Source organism: Anabrus simplex, chromosome 13 (assembly GCF_040414725.1).
Source record: "Anabrus simplex isolate iqAnaSimp1 chromosome 13, ASM4041472v1, whole genome shotgun sequence".
Taxonomy (NCBI): Eukaryota; Metazoa; Arthropoda; class Insecta; order Orthoptera; family Tettigoniidae; genus Anabrus; species Anabrus simplex.
In genome coordinates, this window is record NC_090277.1 from 106,656,035 (window position 1) to 106,680,747 (window position 24,713).

General features: G+C 38.3%; 1 protein-coding gene across 7 annotated transcripts in view; it reads right to left on the bottom strand.

Moving 5' to 3' along the window:
- Isha (Insulator su(Hw) mRNA adaptor) overlaps positions 1-24,713 on the bottom strand; it is a 402,024-nt gene that overhangs the window by 241,682 nt on the left and 135,629 nt on the right. For 4 of the 7 annotated variants that reach the window (XM_067156871.2, XM_067156868.2, XM_067156874.2 and 1 more), the window contains exons 9-10: positions 14,825-15,028; positions 334-467 (exon numbers count right to left, since the gene is read on the bottom strand). In XM_067156871.2, the coding sequence (XP_067012972.2) occupies positions 334-467; positions 14,825-15,028 (338 nt within the window). The remainder of the gene's footprint in view (positions 1-333; positions 468-14,824; positions 15,029-24,713) is intronic. The other 3 variants (XM_067156873.2, XM_067156870.2, XM_067156869.2) reach the window with 2 other exon arrangements.

Below are 24,713 nucleotides of genomic sequence, written 5' to 3' on the forward strand. Positions count from 1 at the left end.
GAAACTCTCCAGCAAATGTTAAAAAATAAAAAATATATAAAAAAAAATGTGTGTGCATGTGTGTGTGTGTGTGTGTATATATATATAGGGGCTAAATAATGAATTATTTAATTTCACTGTTAAGGTTTATTAATACTTCCAAATAAATGTTAATTGTGAAGTTAGTCAAAATATAGAATGATCCTCCTTTTCTTCAAGTGAACTAGTGGGGTCTTGAAAAGCCCTTAAGTGCCCCTTCACATAATTTCCTGACGACCAGCTGAAGTTAAATAGCAATATCTGCATTAATAGTACAAACAAGTTTTTTTTTTTTTAATTTTAAATCACGCTTACCACTAAGATGTTCCTTCTTGGGAGCTGGCAGTCCTTTCTTGCGCCTTTCTCTTTCCTTCTCCTTTTCTCGTTCTCTCTCTCTTTCACGTTCCTTGTCCTTTTCACGATCCCTGTCTCTTTCCCTGGATCTTGTTCTAAGCAAAAGCACATAAATCAATTAATAGGGAATAATTTGGTTTGATAGTTTTAGCGTTCATCGTATTTTGTACCAATATTGATGTATGCTGCAGCAGCCTGAACCTTAATTGAAAGAAATGAGAGCAGGATTTTAGCATTAGAAATAAGTTCCTAAGGAGCATTCAGGGAAGGACAGGAAAGACAGAATATGAAACGAGAAGAAACAGGAAAGGGAAGGTGTTTGTAAATTGCAAGCAAGAATTGACAGTGCAAAGCTAAGGTGTTTGGATAAATAAAGCGAACAGAAAATGAGAGGATTCTCAAGAAAGCCTTTCAGACAATGATCACTGGAAACAGAGGCACAGGACGACCTCAAATGAGATGACGGAATTTTGCATTTGCAAGCATTGCGACAAAAGGCATAAATGTCAGCAAAGAAGAATGGTGGAAAGAAAGAATGAACTGAAGAGCTTTGGCACATAACCCTAACCACTGTATGTTTGGAAATGGACATGGATGAAAATGGAGTTATATGCTTAATCTGTTTTAAAATGTAAACAATCAATAAAAAGACCATCTTCCTATATAACCACATAAGCAAATTTTCCCAGAGTTTTAATATCTTATGAATGACAGTAAAATCCCATCAGAGTAATATATATTTTTTAAAATCGAAGTTAAAACTGACACCAACCAGAATAATGAAATTTAACAGTAACTCTATACACAACTTTTACAACTTGCTTTACGTCGCACCAACACAGATAGTGTAAGCTGTGGTGGGATAGAGAACTGGAACTGGATGTTGTGTGTTGCAAGAAGTTAGAGTTTGGAAATGTAAAAGTTTTCAATTTAACATATCTGAAGGACTTTATTTTGTTTGTAATATTTTGAGAAATGAAGAAATAAGAACTCTGGACTTTGCTGGAATATTTGTTTATGTAGCTGAAATATGTGTGTAATAATTTTTCTTCTAGGCAATAGGCAAGAAATGTTGAACTGTATGAATATTGCGAGATGCAAGAAGTATTTCGATTCTGAAATGATGTAACTAGTAAAGTGTAATTTAAGAAAACCTCAAGATTGGATTGTTAACATTGCAAGAGTGATAAAGTGATTTGTATATCATGATGTAATTTGGTAACATTTAAAAAATGTAAAGGTGCTTTAATTTGGAACAGCCTATACCTAAGGGCCTTATTTTTTGGTGAAATAAAACTGTTGATTTCGGTGTTAAAACTAACACTATTTCGGTAGGTATTTCGTGAAATAAATTGTCATACTGATCGATGTTTCTTGTGAAATATTCCTTATGGTATGGGGTAAATTTAACTAATTTTGTGATTAGGGGTTTTAAAGTGAACACTTGTAATGTATTAAATTGTTACTAAACCTTTAGAACAACCAAATATACAAAATGTTGTAGAAATAAACACCGGTAGGCCTATATAAATCACTGAAACCTTAAAATAAAGTTAGGCGGAAGTTAGGAATTTATACGTAGCTTACACGTTTTTGCTGGTCCCGTTGTGTAGGGGTAGCATGCCTGCCTCTCGCCAGGAGGCCCCAGGTTCGATTCCTGGCCAGGTCAGGGATTTTTTCTCGACCTGAGGGCTGGTTCGAGGTCCACTCAGCCTACCTCATTAGAACTGAGGAGCTATTGACGGTGAGATATTGGCCCCGGTCTCGAAAGCCCAGAATAATGGCCAAGAGGATGCGTCGTTCTGACCACACGCCCCCCGTAATCTGCAGGCCTTCAGGCTGAGCAGCGGTCACAGGGCAGGCCAAGGCCCTTTCAGGGCGTTAAGTGCCGTGGGGTTTGGTTTGGTTCTTCATGTTTTAACATTTTGATTGACTTGTCTCCTAAGTAAAAAACTACGCATGGTTTCAACATTATCAGGATTCAGAATTGTGCGACAGTCAGAAAGTAATTTTTGTAAACAAAGCAGCCCCTTTCGCTGAACACATTAGACGTCGGAAACCATACTTGCCAACACTTGGTGCAAATCCTCCTAAAACTTCACCAACAATGTCTTCTTGCTTCTCTTCTATCAGACGTGCTTTCACTGCATTTTGCAAAGCCATATATCCCTGGAAGATATTCATGGATATGCTGGTGCCGCTCGGCCGGGGATGAGTAACTCAGAAGCCATATATCCCTGGAAGATATTCATGGATATGCTGGTGCCGCTCGGCCGGGGATGAGTAACTCAGACGGTTAAGGCGTTGGCTTTCTGAGCCCAAGTTGGTAGGTAAAATCCTGGCTCAGTCCGGTGCTTAAATACGTCAGCCCCGGGTTACTAGTTTTATTGGCGCGTAAAAACCTCCTGTGGGACAACATTCCGACATCTCCGAAAACCGTAAAAGTAGTTAGTGGGACGTAAAAACATAAACATTATTACAACTCAACCAGGCGATTTATTTATTTATTTATTTATTTGCTCTTTGCTTTACGTCGCACCGACACAGATAGGTCTTACGGAGACGATGGGATAGGAAAGGCCTAGTAATTGGAACGAAGCGGCCGTGGCCATAAAACCCCGGCATTTGCCTGGTGTGAAAATGGGAAACCACGGAAAACCATCTTCAGGGTTGCCGATAGTGGGGCTCGAACCCACTATCTCCCGATTAGTGGATACTGCCTCCACTTAAGCGACTTCAGCTATCGAGCTCGGCCTGATTTATTTAGAACAGGCCTACTAATATCGTCATATTTTATAATAAAGTCGGTATTATTTATCTTCCCTTTCATATTCATCCATGTCCTCATGCCAGGATTATCCAATTTTTCTATAGAAATGCTGGCTTGCATGAATGCTTTTGTTGTGTCTATTACAAATTGCTCTCTATCACTTTTCAACTCCTTTGCGATGTGTAAAGTATCGCCGATTGTTATTTGCCGCTTAAAATTATGTTCATTTGCTTTGTTCTTCTTCTTTTTGTGTGTTTCTGATTCTCTACAGTATTTACCACACGCATCTCTTCGTTTTCACGTAATGCGAACATTACAGTACTTACACATTAGAATCTTTCTTGCAGCATCAAATACATAGAACGCCTCACTGTTGTATTCCTCGGCCCTCGGAAAAACTGTTGTGACTTTAGTTTTCAGCATTTTTGTACTTAAATGCTGGACATTTGCTGATAAAGGTTCATAAGTGGCGAACTTTCAATCCGAAAGAGGATAATGCGCACTGCTGTATCTACAACCGATCTTGCTACGACCACAACGCCATTTGCTGTAATCGATAACAGATATCGATTTTTAATGATAGCCTTAGAGATCACGGAACTGAATACACATACTTCCGATACACAGGGCTCATCGCTTTGTGTGCATTTGTGTAGAGAATATACAGCGCTATCAATCAAATGAGAAGGAAACTACTATAGTCAAGTACTCAAGAGCATTTAAACGTTTATTGGAGAACTTTTCCGATACGATTTCGCATTTTTCTTACCAAGTGGGGTATATTTCGTGATTATTTGCACGATTCGCGTAATAAACAGATTTCGCGATATTTCGCGAGTTCATTTCGCTAAAATACGTTACGGTACGGTACCTACAAGATCATATAAAGGCTAGAAAGAAGATATGAAAAATTTCGTGCTTATCGCTATTAAAAATTAAATATTTGAAAAGGAGGTTCAACCTATTCAATACTTAAAAGAAAGAAATGCAGTAATCACATTCCTATTTAAATGGGACCGGTTTCGACCTTAGTCCAGGTCATCATCAGCCGTAAAAACATGTACAATGTTTATGAATATTGGAGGTCAGTTTCACACTCTGATAGGCACAAAGACACGACACCACATTCTGTCATGCACAAAGTCACAACACTATCAACTAATATACGAAGATCAAAAATAACTTGAAGTCGCAGACGAATAGATTTGTAGTAGAAAGCCGCCAGCTCCTGGTGATCAGCGCGGCACATTCAAGGTCATGCGCTGCAGTCGAACGCCAAAGTAGAGTGGAGAATGTTTTGAAGGTCCAGAATTTGTCACGGTTGCGGGAAGTTAAATACGTATATAAAAATATACGACGCAAATCAGAATAATTGAATGAGTACTTGTACTCCTGCTAAGTTCTTGGAAAAGAATACCGCGGCCCTTTAATTTTACTATCAGGGGGCAGGCCCGACCTTAAAGTTTATGAATATATCTAGGTGTATGAAGCACGTACTGGTTGAACAGTTTATCCCCCTCTTTCCTCAGGGATTGCACACGCTGGTGCTTCTGTTGACTTAGCAATTTTCTCTCTCCACTTAGCGGGGGTGTCATCAATTCTTGGAGCCGTTAATTTTATTACCACAACTATCAATATGCGAGCCCATATCAACCAAATTCTTAATGTTTAATGTTCATCGCTAGTTGCTTTACGTCGCACTGATACAGATAGGTCTTATGGCGACGATGGGACAGGAAAGGGCTAGGAGTGGGAAGGAAGCGGCCGTGGCCTTAATTAAGGTACAGCCCCAGCATTTGCCTGGTGTGAAAATGGGAAACCACGGAAAACCATCTTCAGGGCTGCCGACAGTGGGGCTCGAACCTACTGTCTCCCGAATACTGGATACTGGCCGCACTTAAGCGACTGCAGCTATCGAGCTCGGTGGTATTCATCGACTTGATTCTAATGTTTCTGTATCTATAAGCATTACGTCTTGCTTGGTTGGCATTAATATCTTGAGTAATTAATTTCATGATGTTCCGTATTGATATCTATAATATGTCATAGAAAGAAAGACAATATGACAAAGTCATTCTAGGAACTTGTTTTACTAGTAAAACTTGAACGTTAATGATATATTCAAGGTCAGATGTACATAGCAAATTTTATCATGTGTTGTGATCCTTTTAATGTGTTCAAAAAGAGGCATCTTTTTAATATATTATTGATCTTCTAAACTTAGACGTAAAAAACAGAATTTCACTTTGAAACATATTACCTAATGTCAGTCAAATATGAAATGTTTATTGGCAAGATACAACTGTTAAAACATGTATTAAATGTGTATGTATATGACAGCTGAGGATGACTTGTGAAGAGTCGAAACCGGTCCTGTTATAAAAATTTTTAATAAATTAGTATTGATAAGGTGGATCTCTTTCTTCCTATGACATACAAAGTCTTGAGAGCCGGGATACCAACTGTTATGGAATAGGAGTGTGTACCTCGGATTTTTTCTGAGTCGCCCTCCTTGTGCTCAGGCAGTTAGGACTACCCGAAACGGCAACAGTTCCTGAACTGTTAAAGATTGTAACCCCTTCCCAGAACTATGCGTAAGTACGGTTAGCAACCTGCTTCACAGAATTTACCGAGCTCAGAATATTTTAAGCAAGCTTCGGACCTGCTGGAGTAACAGAGTCCCACTTCCATTTCACAGGCGAGAAACTCCTTGGAAGCAACTTGGCGAACAATAATAATAATAATAATGCTAATAATATCAATGGAGCTTATGGAAGAAAATAAGTAGAACTGGCTGACCAGCAACGAGGATGCATCTGGATGTTTGCATCAGGGGAGACAATGAGCAAGAAATAGGAAATAATGTATTCTTAACAGGCGTTACAAGCAGAATGTGGGATGGGACTGTTCCATAGAAAACCACAGAATTCCTCATACCTTCTGTAAATGAAAGAATTATGAAATTTTCTTTTCTAAGGAATATAACATGAGGGACAAGGTCAGATAGTTGAAGAAATGTACAAGGAAGAGGAATAAATACAGCCATACGAGTAAAAAGAAGATTGTGGTAATAATATATGAAAATGAAACTAAAAATACCTGGATATGAGAATGAAGAACAGATGGCTGAGAGGAGTATGTAGAAGAAAGAAGAGTAAACTTGATGAGGGGGGAAACAAAAAAGTATGAGGGAAAAATAGGGTAAGTTAGAGTAGTCCACAGTGATGATAGCACACAAATTACCTGTTCCATCAATCACTGCCAGTGGAGACCTGAAGAAACATTCTTGTTTACTTAGATTTGCAAAGAGGTTCTATTCAATGTGATACCACAGCAAAGGCAAGGTGATGGAGGATGTGCCAAGTCATTCGCAAGCCATATACAATGGGCCACCCAGGCCAGTGTGTGCTTTACAAACCGTATTACAATCTAAGCTGCTGTTTCACACAGCCGATCTATTCACACCGCATACACATTAGTTTTGTTAGGTGTTTCAGACAGAAGTACGCAATCTTCTCAACGAGAAGTGAGATACAGAGTATGTCTGGACAAGATTCAGTGTGCTTGAATTAATACTGTCAGCATAGCGTATCGAAGAGGAAGTGTGACATCTTCAAGAGTTACCGTGGACCGCCGCACAGATGGCACTGCCATCCACAGTGATGACTGAGCACGAAGATAACAGAGGCATTATCGGGACTACTACTTCAAAATCTACTAAGAAACTCAAGCATGCAACTTACGTTTGAAAATGATTTCATCTGCTGGACACTTTGGAATATTTCCTGGATGATTTCGCTGCCTTCGAAGTAACCAGCTCCCTTCTTATCTCCTTCGTACGGAAGAGGAATCGATATTTCAAGTAGTGAAATATGAGTTTTGGTAGCAAACACAGCACATGATTTTCACAGCACCCCAACTGCAAAGACTTCACTTTAATAACATCTAAATTATCCAAGTACTCGAAGAAAGTATCACCCCATAAAAATCCATACACGATAGCTTTTACGCAACAACACATTATAAACACTTTTCGACGCACACTTGAGATATGTGGCGCTCTGCATTGAGTCGGAATCTTTAATTAAAGGGAAGCAGGCATATTATCAGTCGGTTTGCCGAAAAGGAAAGGACGACATAAATCACACTGAATCACTTGAAATATTCTGCACTAAGTATCCGGCTAAATGATACACTAAGTACTCTTTGCTATAATTCCGCCCACTTAACTCAGGTAAACAGTTTTCCCAGTCTGGTATTTGAATGTCATTTTCGATGTTCACAATTTTTTCCATGATTTCATCTACAGCTTGTCTCTTCACTGCACGAATTTTACTTTCAATTTCTCTCGCAAGAATACGCATTTGATTAACAAGAGACGTCAATGGGGATTCAGCTCTGTACTCACAGTTTCCGCCAGACGATAAGGCAAGTTTAGTCGGTACGTAAATAGGCTGCAATGTGTGTAATAATGTAGAAAGACAATAGTGGACGGATTATCATCACAATTTAGTGATCGCAGGATACTGAAATGACGTTCTAGGGGATCTTGATTAAATTTTCCTGTCAAAACGTAGCTATAATTGTGTTCCCACGAATATTCAGACACTTCTAAGGTACTTTCCATGGTAACTCTTAAAAACTCCAGTGTCCTTTGTAAAGCGAATGAATTTTGAGTATCTCTGAGAACATTTTACCATTTAATTAAAGTTTCATGTGCCTGTGATCCTTTATACAGTGCTTTAGTGGGAATAGCCGAATTTAATGCGTCAATCACAGTTTAAATTGCTTGTGAAAATTTCCATTTGTTTATTGTCTTCTAAATCCTGTGTTTTAATACCCCGATAGAATGCTATACCATTAGCGACTGATAACAGTTGAAATGCCAGTCTTACATTCGTTCGCTGAAACAAGTTAGGATCCAAGTGGGCAGAGGTCAGTTTGTAGCAAACTTTCAATCCGGAAAGTTCAGGAGACAAGTCACATTCGTAAACTTTCCTGTAGAATGAATAATCAACAATATTGCCATTATAATTAACCTGTCCTTTGTCATGAAAATGATTTCTTGCACATTTAAATATATGTAGCGCATCTGAAAATGCCCATAATTTTATGTTGGAGTCAGTTGGATTGGAAATATAGCACCTCAGATTCTTTATGTTACCAGATATTCCTAAGCATTTCCACAACTTTTTATTCGACTGGCTACCATCCGATGTGAAACCAATTATTCAGACTCCTACTTGCTCTAATTGTACGATGACGTGAATGAGAATGCCATCACAAAAATGAATGAATGTCACACACGAAACAGTTATGAGTTAATTTTCAGTCTTTTCTATGGATAGCCTTCTCCCATTTTAGTAAAATACCACTCTCTTTAGGGGGCCAGAAGTAATGCCTACCTGAAGACGATCGGTCATATCCAGATCTGCAGCCGGGTACAAAACGGGAGCATGATGTGGTAGCTTCCTCCCGCACTGATATACGTTGCCTTATAGCACAATAGCGACAAAGACCGAGGTATTTAAGACGTAACACTTCTCACACCACTCAATCGTGAATACACTAATAATGCAAACTGTCGAAACATCTCTGACAGCAACGTTAATGAGCAATAAAAATTACTACAACTGAAGGAGAATATAACGCAGGCTAATGGCCAAGGGTCTCTGTTGACATGGCAATCGCCTGTGCTGCCACCAAGCGGGTGTCCCACCAACCTCTTGAGCTCTCTTACGGGCGAACGGAGAAGATGTCGCACTTCCTCTTCGATACGTTATGCTGTCAGTAATGGGTAGTTCTGCTAAGTTATAATGAATAATGGAGAAACCACCTCTGAGAAACATATCAAGTGACATTATTCAATCTCAAAGCAGGAAAATTATTTACAACTAGGGCACAGGCATTTAGAAAAATATATATTTCAATTTTTTTTTTGTACTAGAAAAACAGAGGATATTCTTACTTTTCAGTTTTAAGCACTTTAGTATAAATTTTTGAAGCAATATACTAGCACCTTTCCAGTTTATTACATTGTTCTTTTGAATGTAATTAAATGGGAAAGAACTTCTGTGTGTCATGTCTAGTATTGCATCATAAAGTGCAACTGCATGGAAAGAAGAGATGAGGAAGTACTGCCTCCGCCTCCCTTCAGATCCTGCTGACCACAGGATTCCTCTTCCTTCTAAATGCAAGACATGTTCTTGATCATTCAGTTGAGGAAGACATCTTGAGTGAATCATATCACAATGTTTACAAAAAAAAAAAACCAACTTGGCATATATTTCTACTAACTTGAGTTTACTCTGCAACATAATTAACAAATTTGAAACAGGAGGGAATCATCTGTCAGGAACAATTCAGCATGTTTGTGATGCTGAAAATAAACTAAAGTCTCTTAGGAGGTGTTCAAGTGTTACAAAGAAACTACAGAGATGTATTTTTTTTTTAAACAGTGAGCTTCAAACTAAATCACAATAGCAAGTGTGTTGGATGGACATCAAAAAGGGGATATTGAAGCAGGTGCCCTGGTATAAATTTTCCAAGCTGACTTTTTTGGACGCAGAATGCTCAATTTCTTCGAATAAGACACCAGGCACTAGTGATCAACATAAGAATGAATTGAATAGTATTCTGTAATTCTTGAACAGTTGGTAGCAAGGTATAAGATAAATTAAAATATTAAGTACTATATATTGCAGACGTTCCAACTTTCAAAAGTAAAAAATCAGGAGATTTTTTTCGGGTCATATCCCAACATGTTACGACACATCACTGATGGCTTAACGTTGAAGAATATTTAACACATTATTCTACTCAATTAATACTTATTCTTTCCCCCCCCCCCCATTCAATTATGTACTTTCTCTTATTTATTGATTTATTTATATATACTGAAATACTGCATGTATCCGAGCTTTAGAACACATGATTCTTCATTGTAACTGCCTTAGGCCTCTTCAAAAATTTCTGAACTAGATTTATGCTCAAAGCTCTGGCCTTGCTAAATGGGTTTTAGGCCCGGTTTCATCAACACATGTTAAATATATACTAACAAGTAGTTAGTTAATACGGAGTTAAAATTTTAACATCTTGCTAGGTTTCTTGCGTTTCATCAAACTTTTCTTGTGAAATGTTAACTAATCGACTGTTAACTCTCCCAATATTGCGAACTGGTGCGAATCAAGGAGGCAGTGGTACGAACATGCTGTTTTACAGCGCGCTCCAATGCGCTTTTGTTTGCGTACAGCTGTAAAATATGGCGCGAGAAATGAAACGGAACCGTAGTTCTAATTTTTCCTCCTTCGAAAAAGAGTTGTTAATTGAATTAGTTAGTAAATGTATATAAGTTATTGAGTGCAAGCACACGGATGGCTTGACGATAAAACAAAAGGGCGAGGCGTGGGAGAAAGTCCGCGATGGTTTCAATGGGGTTAACAGATACTTTTTTTAGCGGGTATCCACTGTCACCTAACAAAATCCCTTCGTTAATTGTCCAACTTCAAACTGTGCTCCGATATGGGAGTTATTAAATATTGTATTGCCGTGTGCAGAACCAAACCACCTAGCAAGTATATCCCTGATTTGGAGGTTCGGCTCATTACACCTGTGAACATGAACAGAGAAATATCCCTTCCGATTACAATATATTTTGGCCCAATTGCCTCCAGGTGATTGGATTCTTACATGTGTGTAATCTATTGCACCTAGAACAAACACTAGGAAAACGGCTTATTTCATAGAGGTCGCGGATAATTTGCTGACGCTCTTCTACTGAAGGGAATGTAATGTTATATGCCTCCTCTTCATGGATGCTATTGCTGCAGACACTCGTCAAACAACTCTACTAACAGTGGCTTTAGAAATCCCAGCATTGTCTCCGACCATTATGTGAAAATAACCAGTAGCAAAAAATCATAATATTATCAGTACCTGCAACATTGGAGAAAGAGGTTAAGTTTCTCTTCGTAGGATATTCTAACCTCACTCGAATTTCGTCAACAACCTTAGGAACGACTATTTTCGATAACCTGTATCTATGAAGAAATTCCGCATCCGTCAAATTTTCAAAAGTCATTACGTCGCTGAACTCTTCTTTGATCAGGATTGTTTCGTAAGGCCCGGTTTCATCAACACATGTTAGTACTTAACAAGGTGTTAAATCATTTTAACACACGATTTAAGAAAATTTGCGTTTCATCAACAACTGTTAACATTAACAAATGTTAAACTGCGTATTAAAGTTAACATCAGCCATTTCCAATGTTAAATGGCTAACATTAGCATTTAGCAACCTTTTCCAAAATGGCTGCTGTGAATCTCGCCTTCGATGCGGAATTGCTCTATTTAGATCTTTTACAAAACAGTCCTGATCGAAGAAGAGTTCAGCGACGTAATGACTTTTGAAAATTTGACAGATGCAGAATTACTTCATAGATACAGGTTATCGAAAATAGTCGTTGCTAAGGTTGTTGACGAAATGCAAGTGAGGTTAGAATATCCTACGAAGAGAAGCTTAACCTCTTTCTCCAATGTTGCAGGTACTGATAATATTACGATTTTTTGCTACTGGTTATTTTCACATAATGGTCGGAGAAAATGCTGGAATTTCTAAAGCCACTGTCAGTAGAGTTGTTTGACGAGTGTCTGCAGCAATAGCATCCATGAAGAGGAGGCATATAACATTACATTCCCTTCAGTAGAAGAGCGTCAGCAAATTATCCGCGACTTCTATGAAATAAGCCGTTTTCCTAGTGTTTGTTCTAGGTGCAATAGATTACACACATGTAAGAATCCAATCACCTGGAGGCAATTGGGCCAAAATATATCGTAATCGGAAGGGATATTTCTCTGTTAATGTTCAGGTGTTAATGAGCCGAACCTCCAAATCAGGGATATACTTGCTAGGTGGTTTGCTTCTGCACATGACAATACAATATTTAATAACTCCCATATCGGAGCACAGTTTGAAGTTGGACAATTAACGAAGTGATTTTGTTAGGTGACAGTGGATACCCGCTAAAAAAGTATCTGTTAACCCCATTGAAACCATCGCGGACTTTCTCCCACGCCTCGCCCTTTTGTTTTAATGTCAAGCCATCCGTGCGTTTGCACTCAATAACTTATATACATTTACTAACTAATTCAATTAACAACTCTTTTTCGAAAGAGGAAAAATTAGAACTACGATTCTGTTTCACTTCTCGCGCCATATTTTACAGCTGTACGCAAACAAAAGCGCATTGGAGCGCGCTGTAAAACAGCATGTTAGTACCACTGCCTCCTTGATTCGCACCAGTTCGCAATATTGGGAGAGTTAACAGTCGATTAGTTAACATTTCACAAGAAAAGTTTGATGATACGCAAGAAACCTAGCAAGATGTTAAAATTTTAACTTCGTATTAACTAACTACTTGTTAGTATATATTTAAAATGTGTTGATGAAACTGGGCCTTTAAAAAATCTAAATAGAGCAATTCCGCATTGAAAGCGAGATTCACAGCAGCCATTTTGGAACAGGTTGCTAAATGCTAATGTTAGCCATTTAACATTGGAAATGGCTGATGTTAACTTTAATACGCAGTTTAACATTTGTTAATGTTAACAGTTGTTGATGAAAACGCAAATTTTCTTAAATCGTATGTTAAAATGATTTAACACCTTGTTAAGTACTAACCTGTATTGATGAAACCGGGCCTAAAGGTCATAAGTTTTTTCAGAATTATTTTTTGGGAAGCTTTAATCTGAATCAAGATTTTGTCGTTTTAAACATGCTAAAAATTTAGTCTCACAGTCAGCATTGCTGTGTGGAAATGATAAAATAAAATGAAGTACATAAGAGATGCTGTCATATTTAAGACCACCACCAGCCGATTGGACCTGCCTTATCAGTGCTCACTGAACATCAATTCTCTCCAGCTACTTAAAGAACGAGGAAAATTCTGTGATTTGCAAAACATACAGGAATACTAAAACTGTTCTCAAAATCAGGAGATACATCTCTGCAATCAGGAGAGGGAAGAAGGACCAAAAACAGGGAGTCTCGTGCTTAAATAGGGAAAGTTGGCATGTCCGATATTCTTTAAAATGCTTATATTCACATAAAATAATTAAAACCATAATGAATTTTTTTTTGGTCATATTTCAAGCATTATTAGCAAATACAAGATGAATATTTTTGTGATTTTTAACACCCATTTTAAGATACTAACATTTTGTAAAGAGAACAAAAAGAGGAATTTATTTTTTCCTCTCAATAAAGCAAGTGCATGGGCAGCAAAGGTTGTGGGGTAAGAGTGAGAGGACTATCCAAAATAATACCTAAGATTGTGACAAGGCCAAAAAGGATGGGACGTAAGTTGAAAGTCAGGGGAAGTGACGACCACATTGCAAGAAAATCGAAACTGAAGAATTTGAGAAGTCAGTGGTTCGCAGATCATTCTCAGAGTTTTATGAAGAGAGAAGAAATTCCAACAGTCCAAGAATTACTGAATGCTGTGAAGGAGAAAATTAATTTTTCTGGAATTAAAGTGACATTTTCAGAACACTCAAGGGAAACTTGAAAGAGTTATTAATAATAGCATTCTGAATATTCCATGAAATTACACATTTTTTCAACAAGCTGTGTTTGAAGCAAATAACCTTACAAGAACCAGACAACAGAAAATTATTTTATGTCCTGTTTGGCTGACTGCCTTTCTAGGTAAATACAGTTATTTCTTATTGTAGTATCCTCCTTACCCAACTCCTACAGGCTTCTGCTCCTAACATGTACACATCACGTCCACCTACACTCGTCTTTCTTCTTCTTGCCAACATCTTACATTTAAAGTTAGAAACTTGTTCTGTACTGAACTGAGAATCACAATGTTAAAGAGAGAGTTAAGAGGTTCCATCTATTTTTCTACAGACTTCATATATCCACATCGAACTGAGGAGCTCATATGTTGCTATCCACCTTGGACGTGCTGATAAAACAAAAGCATGTTATTCCTTGCCTAGCAACAACTGTACACAAGCTGCATCCTTCAAGATCCTTTTTATCACAATATAACAAGGTAGCCCTCAAGGTTAAATGTGTTGAATCAAGTCCCTTAAATCGTTCTTATCCATTAATTCAACATCATTATATGTGATTTCAACGCTCACAGGAGGAGTGTACAAGACTGTCATGTTGCTTATGAACATCAACTGAAAAATTTATTTTTGTGAAAAGTGTTACATTTTTACATATATCCTTTAGAGCGTGAACATTGTCATATATTTTGTGTTATGTGTGTTGATAATTGTATACCTTTTGCCCTGCTCTTGCAATCGGCTGATGATTGCACCAAATATGTGTCAAAACCGGTCCCGAATTAAACATGTTGTAACATAAGTTTGTGCAACTGTATATCAGTATATTGAATAGGTGGAACCTCTTAACTCTCTTTTTAACATCTTACGTCACATGGACCAATTGAAGATCATTGAACATGAAAACACATCACTAGTGGCCTCCCATAAAAATGACAATGGTTCACGAAACAGGTACATGGACCAATTGAAGATCATTGAACATGAAAACACATCACTAGTGGCCTCCCATAAAAATGAAAATGGTTCACGAAACAGGTAACAAGTACTGTAACTGGCCTTGAGTTTGAGAGTTGAGAGAATAACAAAGAAAATCACACTCACCTTCTTCTTCTTGTCCTGGAATGTGACCTGCCACCAGGAGATGCAGATCGCGACCGGGATCTCTTCCCATGGCGGCGATCGCGCGAACGTGATCGACTCCGACGCCCTCTTCTGTACGACTTGTTAAGAGAAGGGCTTCGGGACCTGCTGCGATCAAGATTGATGATCTCTACTGAGCTATTATCCTGATGTACAAAATTTCTCCTGGAAATCAGAAATCCCTCCCATTTACTCCCCCCTCTCCTCTGACATAAATACAAACATGGAGAGAGAGCGAGAGACCCAAATAACACCCCAAACTAGAATCGCCCACTACAAACCAATAATCTACGTTAACAGTCTTTTCAACCAGTATAAGTTTAAGAAAAAACCAATTAGAGAATGACCAGGTATTCAGTTTCTAGTTGGTTGCCCCAATAATTCAGGAAAGGTTTTCAAGTCTACAAAAAAAGTCCCATATTTTAAAATGTAAACACAATGTTTTAAAAAAATAACACACTAATGAACTACCTCACGCAGAAAATAAGTATTACAGTAGAACAAATAACTATAAGAGAACATATTGCAGATACAAAATTACCAGCCACTGTATGTAATACACATTAAAGACTGAAAATGTATGGATTTTGCTAAACCTACCCACTTACTTCTAATTCTCTCAAAAAGGGACTGTAACTACTTGATGGCATGTATGGAATTGTTGAATGTGCACATTTAACTAAACTAAACAAAATATTTAATTTTATCTTAATTTCTTCATTTAAATCTTTCACTTCAGAAAATTTAAAAGAAATTATCTTATAGTTTCATGAGCAATAAAGGTGTTCTGAGTAAACAATATACACTGCCGCAAAAATTAATAGCAACTCGGTGAATTTTCTCCTCATATCAAACTATTTCATGTTTCAATGTGACAGGTCATTATTACAAAGTAATACAATCTATTTATTTTCTGAAAGCTTGTTTTATTGCCTCACTAATGCAAGGTAACAAATTAATTTATTGCCCTTCACATAGCAGTCATCACCTGCCTGACTAGTCGCCCCTTGTTAATAAATAAAATAAAATAAAATAGATCTCTCTTAACCAGACTGATGATTAACTCTGGGGACTGAATTGTGAAAATAGATTAATTTAACTTTAATTTTGATGAAACTTAAATGTTCAATGCTTCTTTGATTTAATTTAATCATTTCATTATTTTAACTTTGGGATTTATTATTTGCTTGAAGTTATTTAATTTCTTATCTATCTATTAAAGTTCATGTTTGACTTAAATCTGGTATTATTATTTTAGTCAGTAGTAATTTATTTATTGTCTAATCTACCTGACCTCGATGGGCTGAAGTAACTTCCACGTCTTGCCACGACTTTCTTTTGGGATCATCTTGGTGACTCTTATTTAATATCCTTGTTATTATCCCTGGTCGTGCAATAACTATTGTGCGAGACCTCCTTGACAGTAGGCGATAAGATGTCGTTCCTACATCAAAACAGTCACCGAAAATCTCGGAGTGTGATGTATTGCAGTTTTCGATATAAATTAATGACTTGTCAATGAGTTTTACTGTAGAGCAACTTCAGTGGTTTTAACCCATGTCAGAAAATTTCTTGCATACTCATTGGAACAATCATTATAATATTTTATAATAGTATTCTTGCTAGTTTATAAGAAGCAGCATATGCTCCTACTTTACCCCTTTTCTCTATAGCATGTAGGCTATGGCAATAAGTATAACTTTACCCTAAGTGTCCTCAGATAAGTCTATCATAGTTTAAGGCACTAACATTTCAAAATTGAGCTAGCTCTTCAAAATCATATACATATCCTTGCCTTATGCAAGACCTTAAATGAGAAAACAACTTATTCTCCGGATGGGCAATACAATACTCTAATAAAGCAAGGGCATACTAGATACAGTTACAAGCTTCCCATTATTCCCCTTCAACTTCTTGAGTGGATAATCACAGAATACCTCAAAATCAAAGATGTTCTGGTGGACCTAAGAAATTCAAGATTATGTGCAGGGATAAAATTCTATCAAAACCACAAAGAACTTCCCGAACACAGGATTTCCTCGAACTTGCCACCTTCCAAGTGAACCCCTTACTTTCAATGATGATGATGATGATGATCGTACGACTCAGTTACCTAGCTGCAGACCTTCGTTGTCTGGGTGACCTGCCTACCAATATCGACATTCCAATTGTGCTGCTATCTAGCAACGGAAGTGGATTTCTACTGGAACAGATACTACGGCTGAGTTAGTGTTGGGTGACACTGAATGTACCACTAGAGATCTTTAACATGCCCATAATGACATGGAGTGCCAAGGTTTTAATCTACCTCAGCCCAGAACAAACCTGCAAACTTGAGATCATGAGCCAGATATTCTACCATCGATCCACTGAAGCAGCTTACATTCCACAAACATCTCCTGATGTAAAGTAGATTTCCTTGGAACAGAGAAGCTCATCCGATCCCTACACTGATGGAGGCTCACACATGATCCATTGAAAATTTATGCCATACATACTGAGTACCAGCATTACTTATCTGGATGTTAACCCCCTTTCTACAACGGTCTGTTTGACCCACCAATCAAGATCAATACCTTCACTTCAGCATCTTGCAACTCCATAATGTCAACTGCCCGACCATTTTGGAAGCCCTTTCCCCGTATGTGCAGACTTTACGACACAATTTGAACCCCAAATACCATCTCACAGAATACGAGTTCCACTTCCCAGCCCCATCTTAAGGACCTTCTTTCCATCTATCACAACAGCAATCTCAACATGCTTTTACAATGTCCATTGAGCCGCACACACCCTAACTAAAGAACACACACAGTGAATCACAACCATCGTAGGAAAACAAATTAGCTGTGGATCCCCGATCAGGAAGGGCAAAAGACACAGCCCTAAGCTGAAAACGTTATTCTCCTCAAACAATTAAAGCTAGCAACTAACACTACTTCGAGTAAACATCCGTATAAATGATAGATGAGAATTTATTGTAATATAACATAAATCAAAAGGGATTAATTAAATGAAATAATCAGTAATAATAACAGGGTAATACATACATACATACATACTCGGCGTCAGCCCAAAAGACAATCGTACCAAGGTTTCGTGACCTCATCTTTTCTTTCATGCATAGGGCACAGTTACTCTTGAGATGTTAGCATTTATTCAATCACTGACCTCGCTACTCAAAACTGCGAGCTGAATATCATTTACTTAATCTTTATTCGATCTTTCCTTCGGCGAGGAACAGAAACTCAATTTCAAGCGTGGGAGTCATTTATCTATATCAAACCCCTGTTTTTTCATTTATTTAACAATACCTCTCTCATATTGATTCCCACACACCAAGGAGCAGATAAAATAATATAGTGATTAAATCAGAGAACTGCCGGACCAAGGAAATTATCCACGAGGGGCAAAGAGAATGCTCCATGGAGCAATGAACGGAAAACAAAACAATAAGAGTAACATGGACCAGCCCATGGCCATGAAAGAAATAAACCAACACGGCGAACTCTAGGTCGATAAACGACTAGGGCGCACACCAAACAAAATAAAGACTTCGCACCCATGAGAAAAAGAGGCACAATAGGGAACAAATAGGCATTAATTCAACAGACCGATACGTCATCTTGGCACCCAGCTCATTCATCTACACATTCATTCAATCACGCGATCCTTTTGCCCCCGAAGGCAAATAATTCCGGCAGATTGGTGCGAGTAAATAAAATCAAGGCAACTCGTAGAGTGCAATTCAACATTTCATCAATAAGGTCTCACGTCAATAGTAGATATATAGCTCACCTAGGGCAAATGACAGTAGGACGTTTGTGACCCCACGGTCACGCGTAGATCCATCACCTACATACTGCGTACGGCTAGAACAGACCTTCCGGCCGACACACAGACCATGCCTCCAAATAACGGCAAAATGGTACATCGAGAAACTCATTTAAAATAAACAGAGACCAGATTTTGACGCACCACAATTACCTACTCAACTCACACACATCATTCTCGCCCCGAGTACGAAGATAGGCTTCGGTAAGCCATAATAAAAAGAAAACCGATAATATACAAATGAATCAAATTCAAAACGTTACATTACCGCCTATATCATTCATCGAAGCAAGCAAATGATGCAGTAGTTTAGCACAGTTTTAAACTTATAAAACATCCATATGAAAAGTAAAAATGCCGCTCCTGTGTGTATGTGTGACCCATCTCTTAATTCACCAGCATAAATAGCCCAACATTTACTTCAAGGAGAAGATATTGAAAAGGTCTCGCCGAGAAAAGACCCTTCTCACTCGCGACAGAGGGAGCTGCCCTCTGTCGACAGAAGGTCGGAATACATTTTCTATTGGAACAGTCAGATATCTACTCTTGGAGACATCGGTAAAATCACATTAGAAACCATGCTAAATTAGCATGTTTAACCATAAGATTTGGAGCTTTCTTCATCCCACACCACAAGGTTCCTTCGACTGCAAACAATTACCATCATTTACCACCATTCTGCCTCTCAGTAATAATATCTACCCCATCAAAGAGATCACAATTCTTCTACAGGCTATGTATAGTACACGAACCTTTTCTTGAGCCCTAGTTCCCATTCAGCACTATGGAGTTCAGGGCTCAAGAAAAGGTTTGCAAACTATAATTTACAAATGTGACTGAAAAACCTGTCCCAAGAACTCCCATGAACAACCAAGTCAAGTCACTACCATACAGGTCATACTTACTCCTGGTGGAGTGAAATATAAAGGTTTATACCATGTGGTGTGTGGAACAGCACATTGCCCTCATGGTCATGAGACTCTAAAAGTTTCCTAACTCCTTAACTTTTTGAGAGGAAACCAGGCTCTTGATCCTCCAGGTAAATCCTGCCACTACCGCTTCAGATAGACAGCCTCACATAAACCACCCCAGCAACACACAGAAACAACAGAATGCTACGTACAGCATTGACAAACAAGAAAAGAAATCTGCGTTATGAAAACAAGAAACATACTGTAAAAAACTGCAGAATAGGGAACATGCATGATCCGGGGTTTTAATTAAAAATATGCTAATCTGATTCAAAATTTCATGCAGAATTAAAAAATGTGATCAGAATGTACAAATAATAACTCCAAACATGATAAAAATCTACGAAAATGTCACGTCACGCAAGTACGCGATCTCATTGGTCTGACGTCATCGTACAGGTTGACTGAATTAGCAGACGAAATAACACGTAGTGCGCTGTGAGAAGCAGGATACACTTCGCGTATTTCTACTTTACGTTAGTGTCTAGTTTTATTAAATTCGAGGTCTATACATCGGATAATAATCTGCGTGGTATATTTTAGACTTAAAATGAATCCTGCGCAGACAGTGAGGCAGAAAACTTATAAATGGTGTAGAGTTCCGATGTGCAATAGCACATCGCATACCATACCAAACAAATTGTTTATACATGTTCCAAAGACGCTAAAACTAGGGAGAAATGGATTTTGGCGAGCCGGAGAAATGCTGGTGATATATCGGGAAAGTCTACAGTTTATTTTTTTGACGATTTTAACGTAAGATGAATTTGTTTGAATTTTCAAATCACTTTTCCATGTCCGCTGTTCTAGTGGTAAAACTTTAAATTTTAATGTATGATGCTTTATTTAAATGCTTCAATTACATCTTGGAATATGAAAGTAATAAACAGTGCATTAAATAATGCTGATTATTAAAGTATTCTCCAAACCTAACCTATGTTTTGGGTGATCCATGTCAAGATAATAAATCAAAGGGGTTATGAACCATTTTGACAGCTCTAATTCTACCAATATATCTTGGCATGGGACAGTTATGTATGTCTTTATAAAGCAACAAAGAATAGGCGTGTACATCATGAAAGGAAACAACGTGAATTTAACAAATGTATAACTCTACACAAGACCAATGCTTGTTTGTTGGGGTCTTATAAGTTAACAATGCTCAATTATAATAATTATCATAATATTAATGAAATAAATACCATAATTACACACAGGTGAAAATAGTGATGTAGGTGTTTAAAATATTATCCAACTTAGCCTAAGTTTTAGGTTATACAAGCCAAGTCAATAAACCGAAGGGTAAAAATACCGCGCGAGTTGGCCGTGCGGTTAGGAGCGGGCAGCTGTGAGCTCGCATCAGGGAGATAGAAGGTTTTGAACCCCACTTCTGGCAGCCCTGAAGATGGTTTTCCGTGGTTTCCCATTTTCACACCAGACAAATGCTGAGGCTGTACCTAAGGCCACGGCCGCTTTGCTCCCATTCCTAGGCCTTTCCTGTCCCATCGTCGCCATAAGACCTATATGTGACGGTGTGACGTAAAGCAAACAGCAAAAACAAAAAAAAAACAAAAAGTAAAAGTCACAGCACCTAAACACATTCCTGTATTGAGCGACTAAAATGTCACCAGGACACTTTTCTTTCCTGATATGCTCAGCTTGTTAAAAGCCAAATGCAATTAATGTTATTGGCTTCACGCCCCGCTAACTACTTCTACGATTTTCGGAGACGCCGATGTGCAGGAATTTAGTCCGGCAGGAGTTCTTTTACGTGCCAGTAAATCTACCGACACGAGGCTGACGTATTTGAGCACCTTCAACTACCACCGGACTGAACCAGGATCGAACCTGCCAAGTTGGGGTCAGAAGGCCAGCACCTCAACCGTCTGAACCACTCAGCCCAACTTGTGAAAACTAGATGAAGTCATATTTATCTTTATCATGTTTAACTTTTTCCCTCCACAAAGATATTTAATTCTCTTTCATGGGCCCCGGAAGTGGGTAGGCCAGTTGCCCCAACCATAAATATATATATTTTTTTCAGAAATGATAGGTTATAGACCTACAGTACTATGATCTTTCTTTCTTTCCTTCTTTCTTTCTTTCTTAATCAGTTTATCCTTCAGGGTTGGTTTTCTCTCGGACTCAGCGAGGGATTTCACCTCTACCACTTCAAGGGCAGTGTCCTGGAACGTGAGACTTTGAGTATGGTGATGCAACTGGTGAGGAGGGCCATTACCTCGCCCAGGCGGCCTCACCTGTTATGCTCAACAGGGGTCTTGTTGGAGGATGGGAGGATCGGAAGGGATAGACAAGGAAGAGGGAAGGAAACGGCCGTGGCCTTAGGTGCCTGGAGGAGAAGTAGGAAAATACGAAAAACCACTTCGAGGATGGCTGAGGTGCGATTCGAAACCCTTCTACTAAGTTGACCTCCCGAGGCTGAGTAGACCCCGTTCCAACCCTCGTACTATTTGTTTTCAACTTTCATGGCAGAGCCGGGAAGCGAAACCGGGCCTCCGGGAGTGGCACACATTAACCACTACATCACAGAAGCGGAGGACTAGTACTATAATGCTACCTATATGTTTATGTTAGTGCTGAAATCCGATTTCTTACTTTACTAATGCTGAAAGCCCGAAAATGTAATGTTATTCTTTAATAGGGGAATCAGTCTAGAAGGAAATGTTGAAAGTGATGTGATATCTATCCAGGTTCGTTGTTATCCTAATACTATGGGTTACAGTACATTGCACGTATATAAAAGACGCCACTTACAAACTTGCTTGTTATCCGCTAATTTCTGCGGCCACAAAAGTCACATTTTTCAAGAATGATGACATCTACACATGTTAGATTGTCTGACTGTGCTGTTTTGAACCTTTCTTCTGACATTTCGAAGTTATTCGCGATCATGAATAATAAACAATCGGCTTTTAGCAACGGCTGATGCACAACGGCTGGTAGAGCTCCATGCGGTACTGGATCGTGACGTCACAGCGCGCCGCTTACGTCAGAGGCCGTTTCACTCGCCTAGCGGAAAGGCACTATTAAATATTTTTTTAATGGTATAAAACAAGGCAACATACCACAATGTAATACGTTTACGTACTATTTCATTGGTGTACTTTTCAAAAAAACTATTTTTGAAATTGATGCATGTTCCCAATTTATTTGAATACACAAACAAGACTCAAGGGAAATAAACGCAGTCCATAAAAAAATTGACAAAACCTTCAATCAGTATCGATTAAAACAAGTGATAGTGATATCTAGGGAAAGGCCCATGATGTAGGACGATCACTGAAATGCATAGAAATTCAGTGTTTATGTAGTCAAATTAAAACATTTATTATACAACTATAGTATAACCTCGTTATTCTGTCACCTTCGGCAAAGAGAGCATTATCGGAACACAAGAAAGGTCAGATTACCAGAGGAACAATAGTATTTACAGTAATACTATACATACTAATAAAAGTGCAATACTGTAAGTACATGCAATACACCAACACCTAAATAGGCATACCTTAAACACTTATGAAAAAAGTCTGTAAAGTTTATTAGTCTGGCAGATGAGATTCAAGATTTTGCTCCTATATCCCTCTATTTCCTTATCCACAGAACACCCCTAAGCATGGAACAAGAATTCTGTTCATTGTACAAAAGGGCTAAATCAAAAGCCTGCTTGCCATCTACATGGGACACTCGACCAGGAGATTCTTAGTTTACATCATCATAGTCTTCTTTTTCAGTATCAGGATAACAGCTGTGATGAACTGATTATTGTCCAGTTCTTCCATTGTGCAGCCATCATCATTTTCAGAAAGACATTCACTAGCGTGGCCTGTTTGAACATCAGCTTGGAAGATTAGCAAATCTTGGATGATTGCCTATGTATCTTCACATCCATTTCGATAAATTTCAAATGTCACTGGCCAAGGTTTACCCCATGATTTTTTAAGTGCTGATGCTTTCATTTCTTTCTTCCAAGCCACAGCAATTGAGTAAATAGCATCTTTTATATTAAAACATTTTATTGATTCAAACAGGTTCCTGCGTTCTTTAGTCCTCTAAAATGGATGCAACATATTTCTGGTGATATTTCCTCTTTAGCCAATGAAGTACCCCTTTATCCATGGGTTGGACAAGAGAAGTAACGTTCCTTGTCACATGGATGCAATGGCATACTATCCAACATCAAAGGGGCAGGTAGAGAGAGTTGTTTTGCCTTCAAATATTGTTAAACTGTAGGCACAAACTGCTCAAAGAACCATGATTTAAAAGGGCCAATGGCTATCCAGGCTGATTTTTTATGCTGATAATATACAGGAAGGGATGACAAATGAATGCTCTTGAATGCTCTCAAGTAGCAAAAGTCACTCTCTCGTTGGCAGGTTTTGTTACTTTCATAGTGTCGTTTCATGCAGCAAGTTCATTGTGGAAGCATCTTATAGTTCAGGCCCGATTCATCAATGTTATACACTTGATTGGGTGTTATGGCATATTCCTCTAATTAATGGACTTCTTAGTTCTTTATAAGAATTGCAACATTTGAGATAAAGCTCATTACATGTACATTATTCCAGGCAATTTGTGATGGTAATGAAGCATCAAGGTTCAAACAAACTCTAGATCAGGGCTGCCCAATCTTTTTTACATTCAAGGCTAGTACTTAAGAAGATCAATTATTATGGGCCAAATGTACAGTTTAACAAAATATATAAAATATATCTTATGCAAAGTCCAAAAGACAAATGAAGTTTTAGCCAATGCTCTTAAATGAATGTATATGGAATATTAACAAGCAAACCCAACCAACAGCTGGAAACTGCATATGATGATGATGGAATATTAACCAGTTCGTAAAGGTTGGTACTCTAGAGGTAAAAGCGCATGCAAAATTACTTGCCTAATGAGAAGTGTGGAACTGGTGGTTTGAACTTAATAAGCTTGGTGATCTAGATGTAAAAGCGCACGCAAAATTACGCAAAGTGTAGAACTGGTGGTTTGAACTTAGTAAGTTGCTGATGTACAAGTAGGGTGGC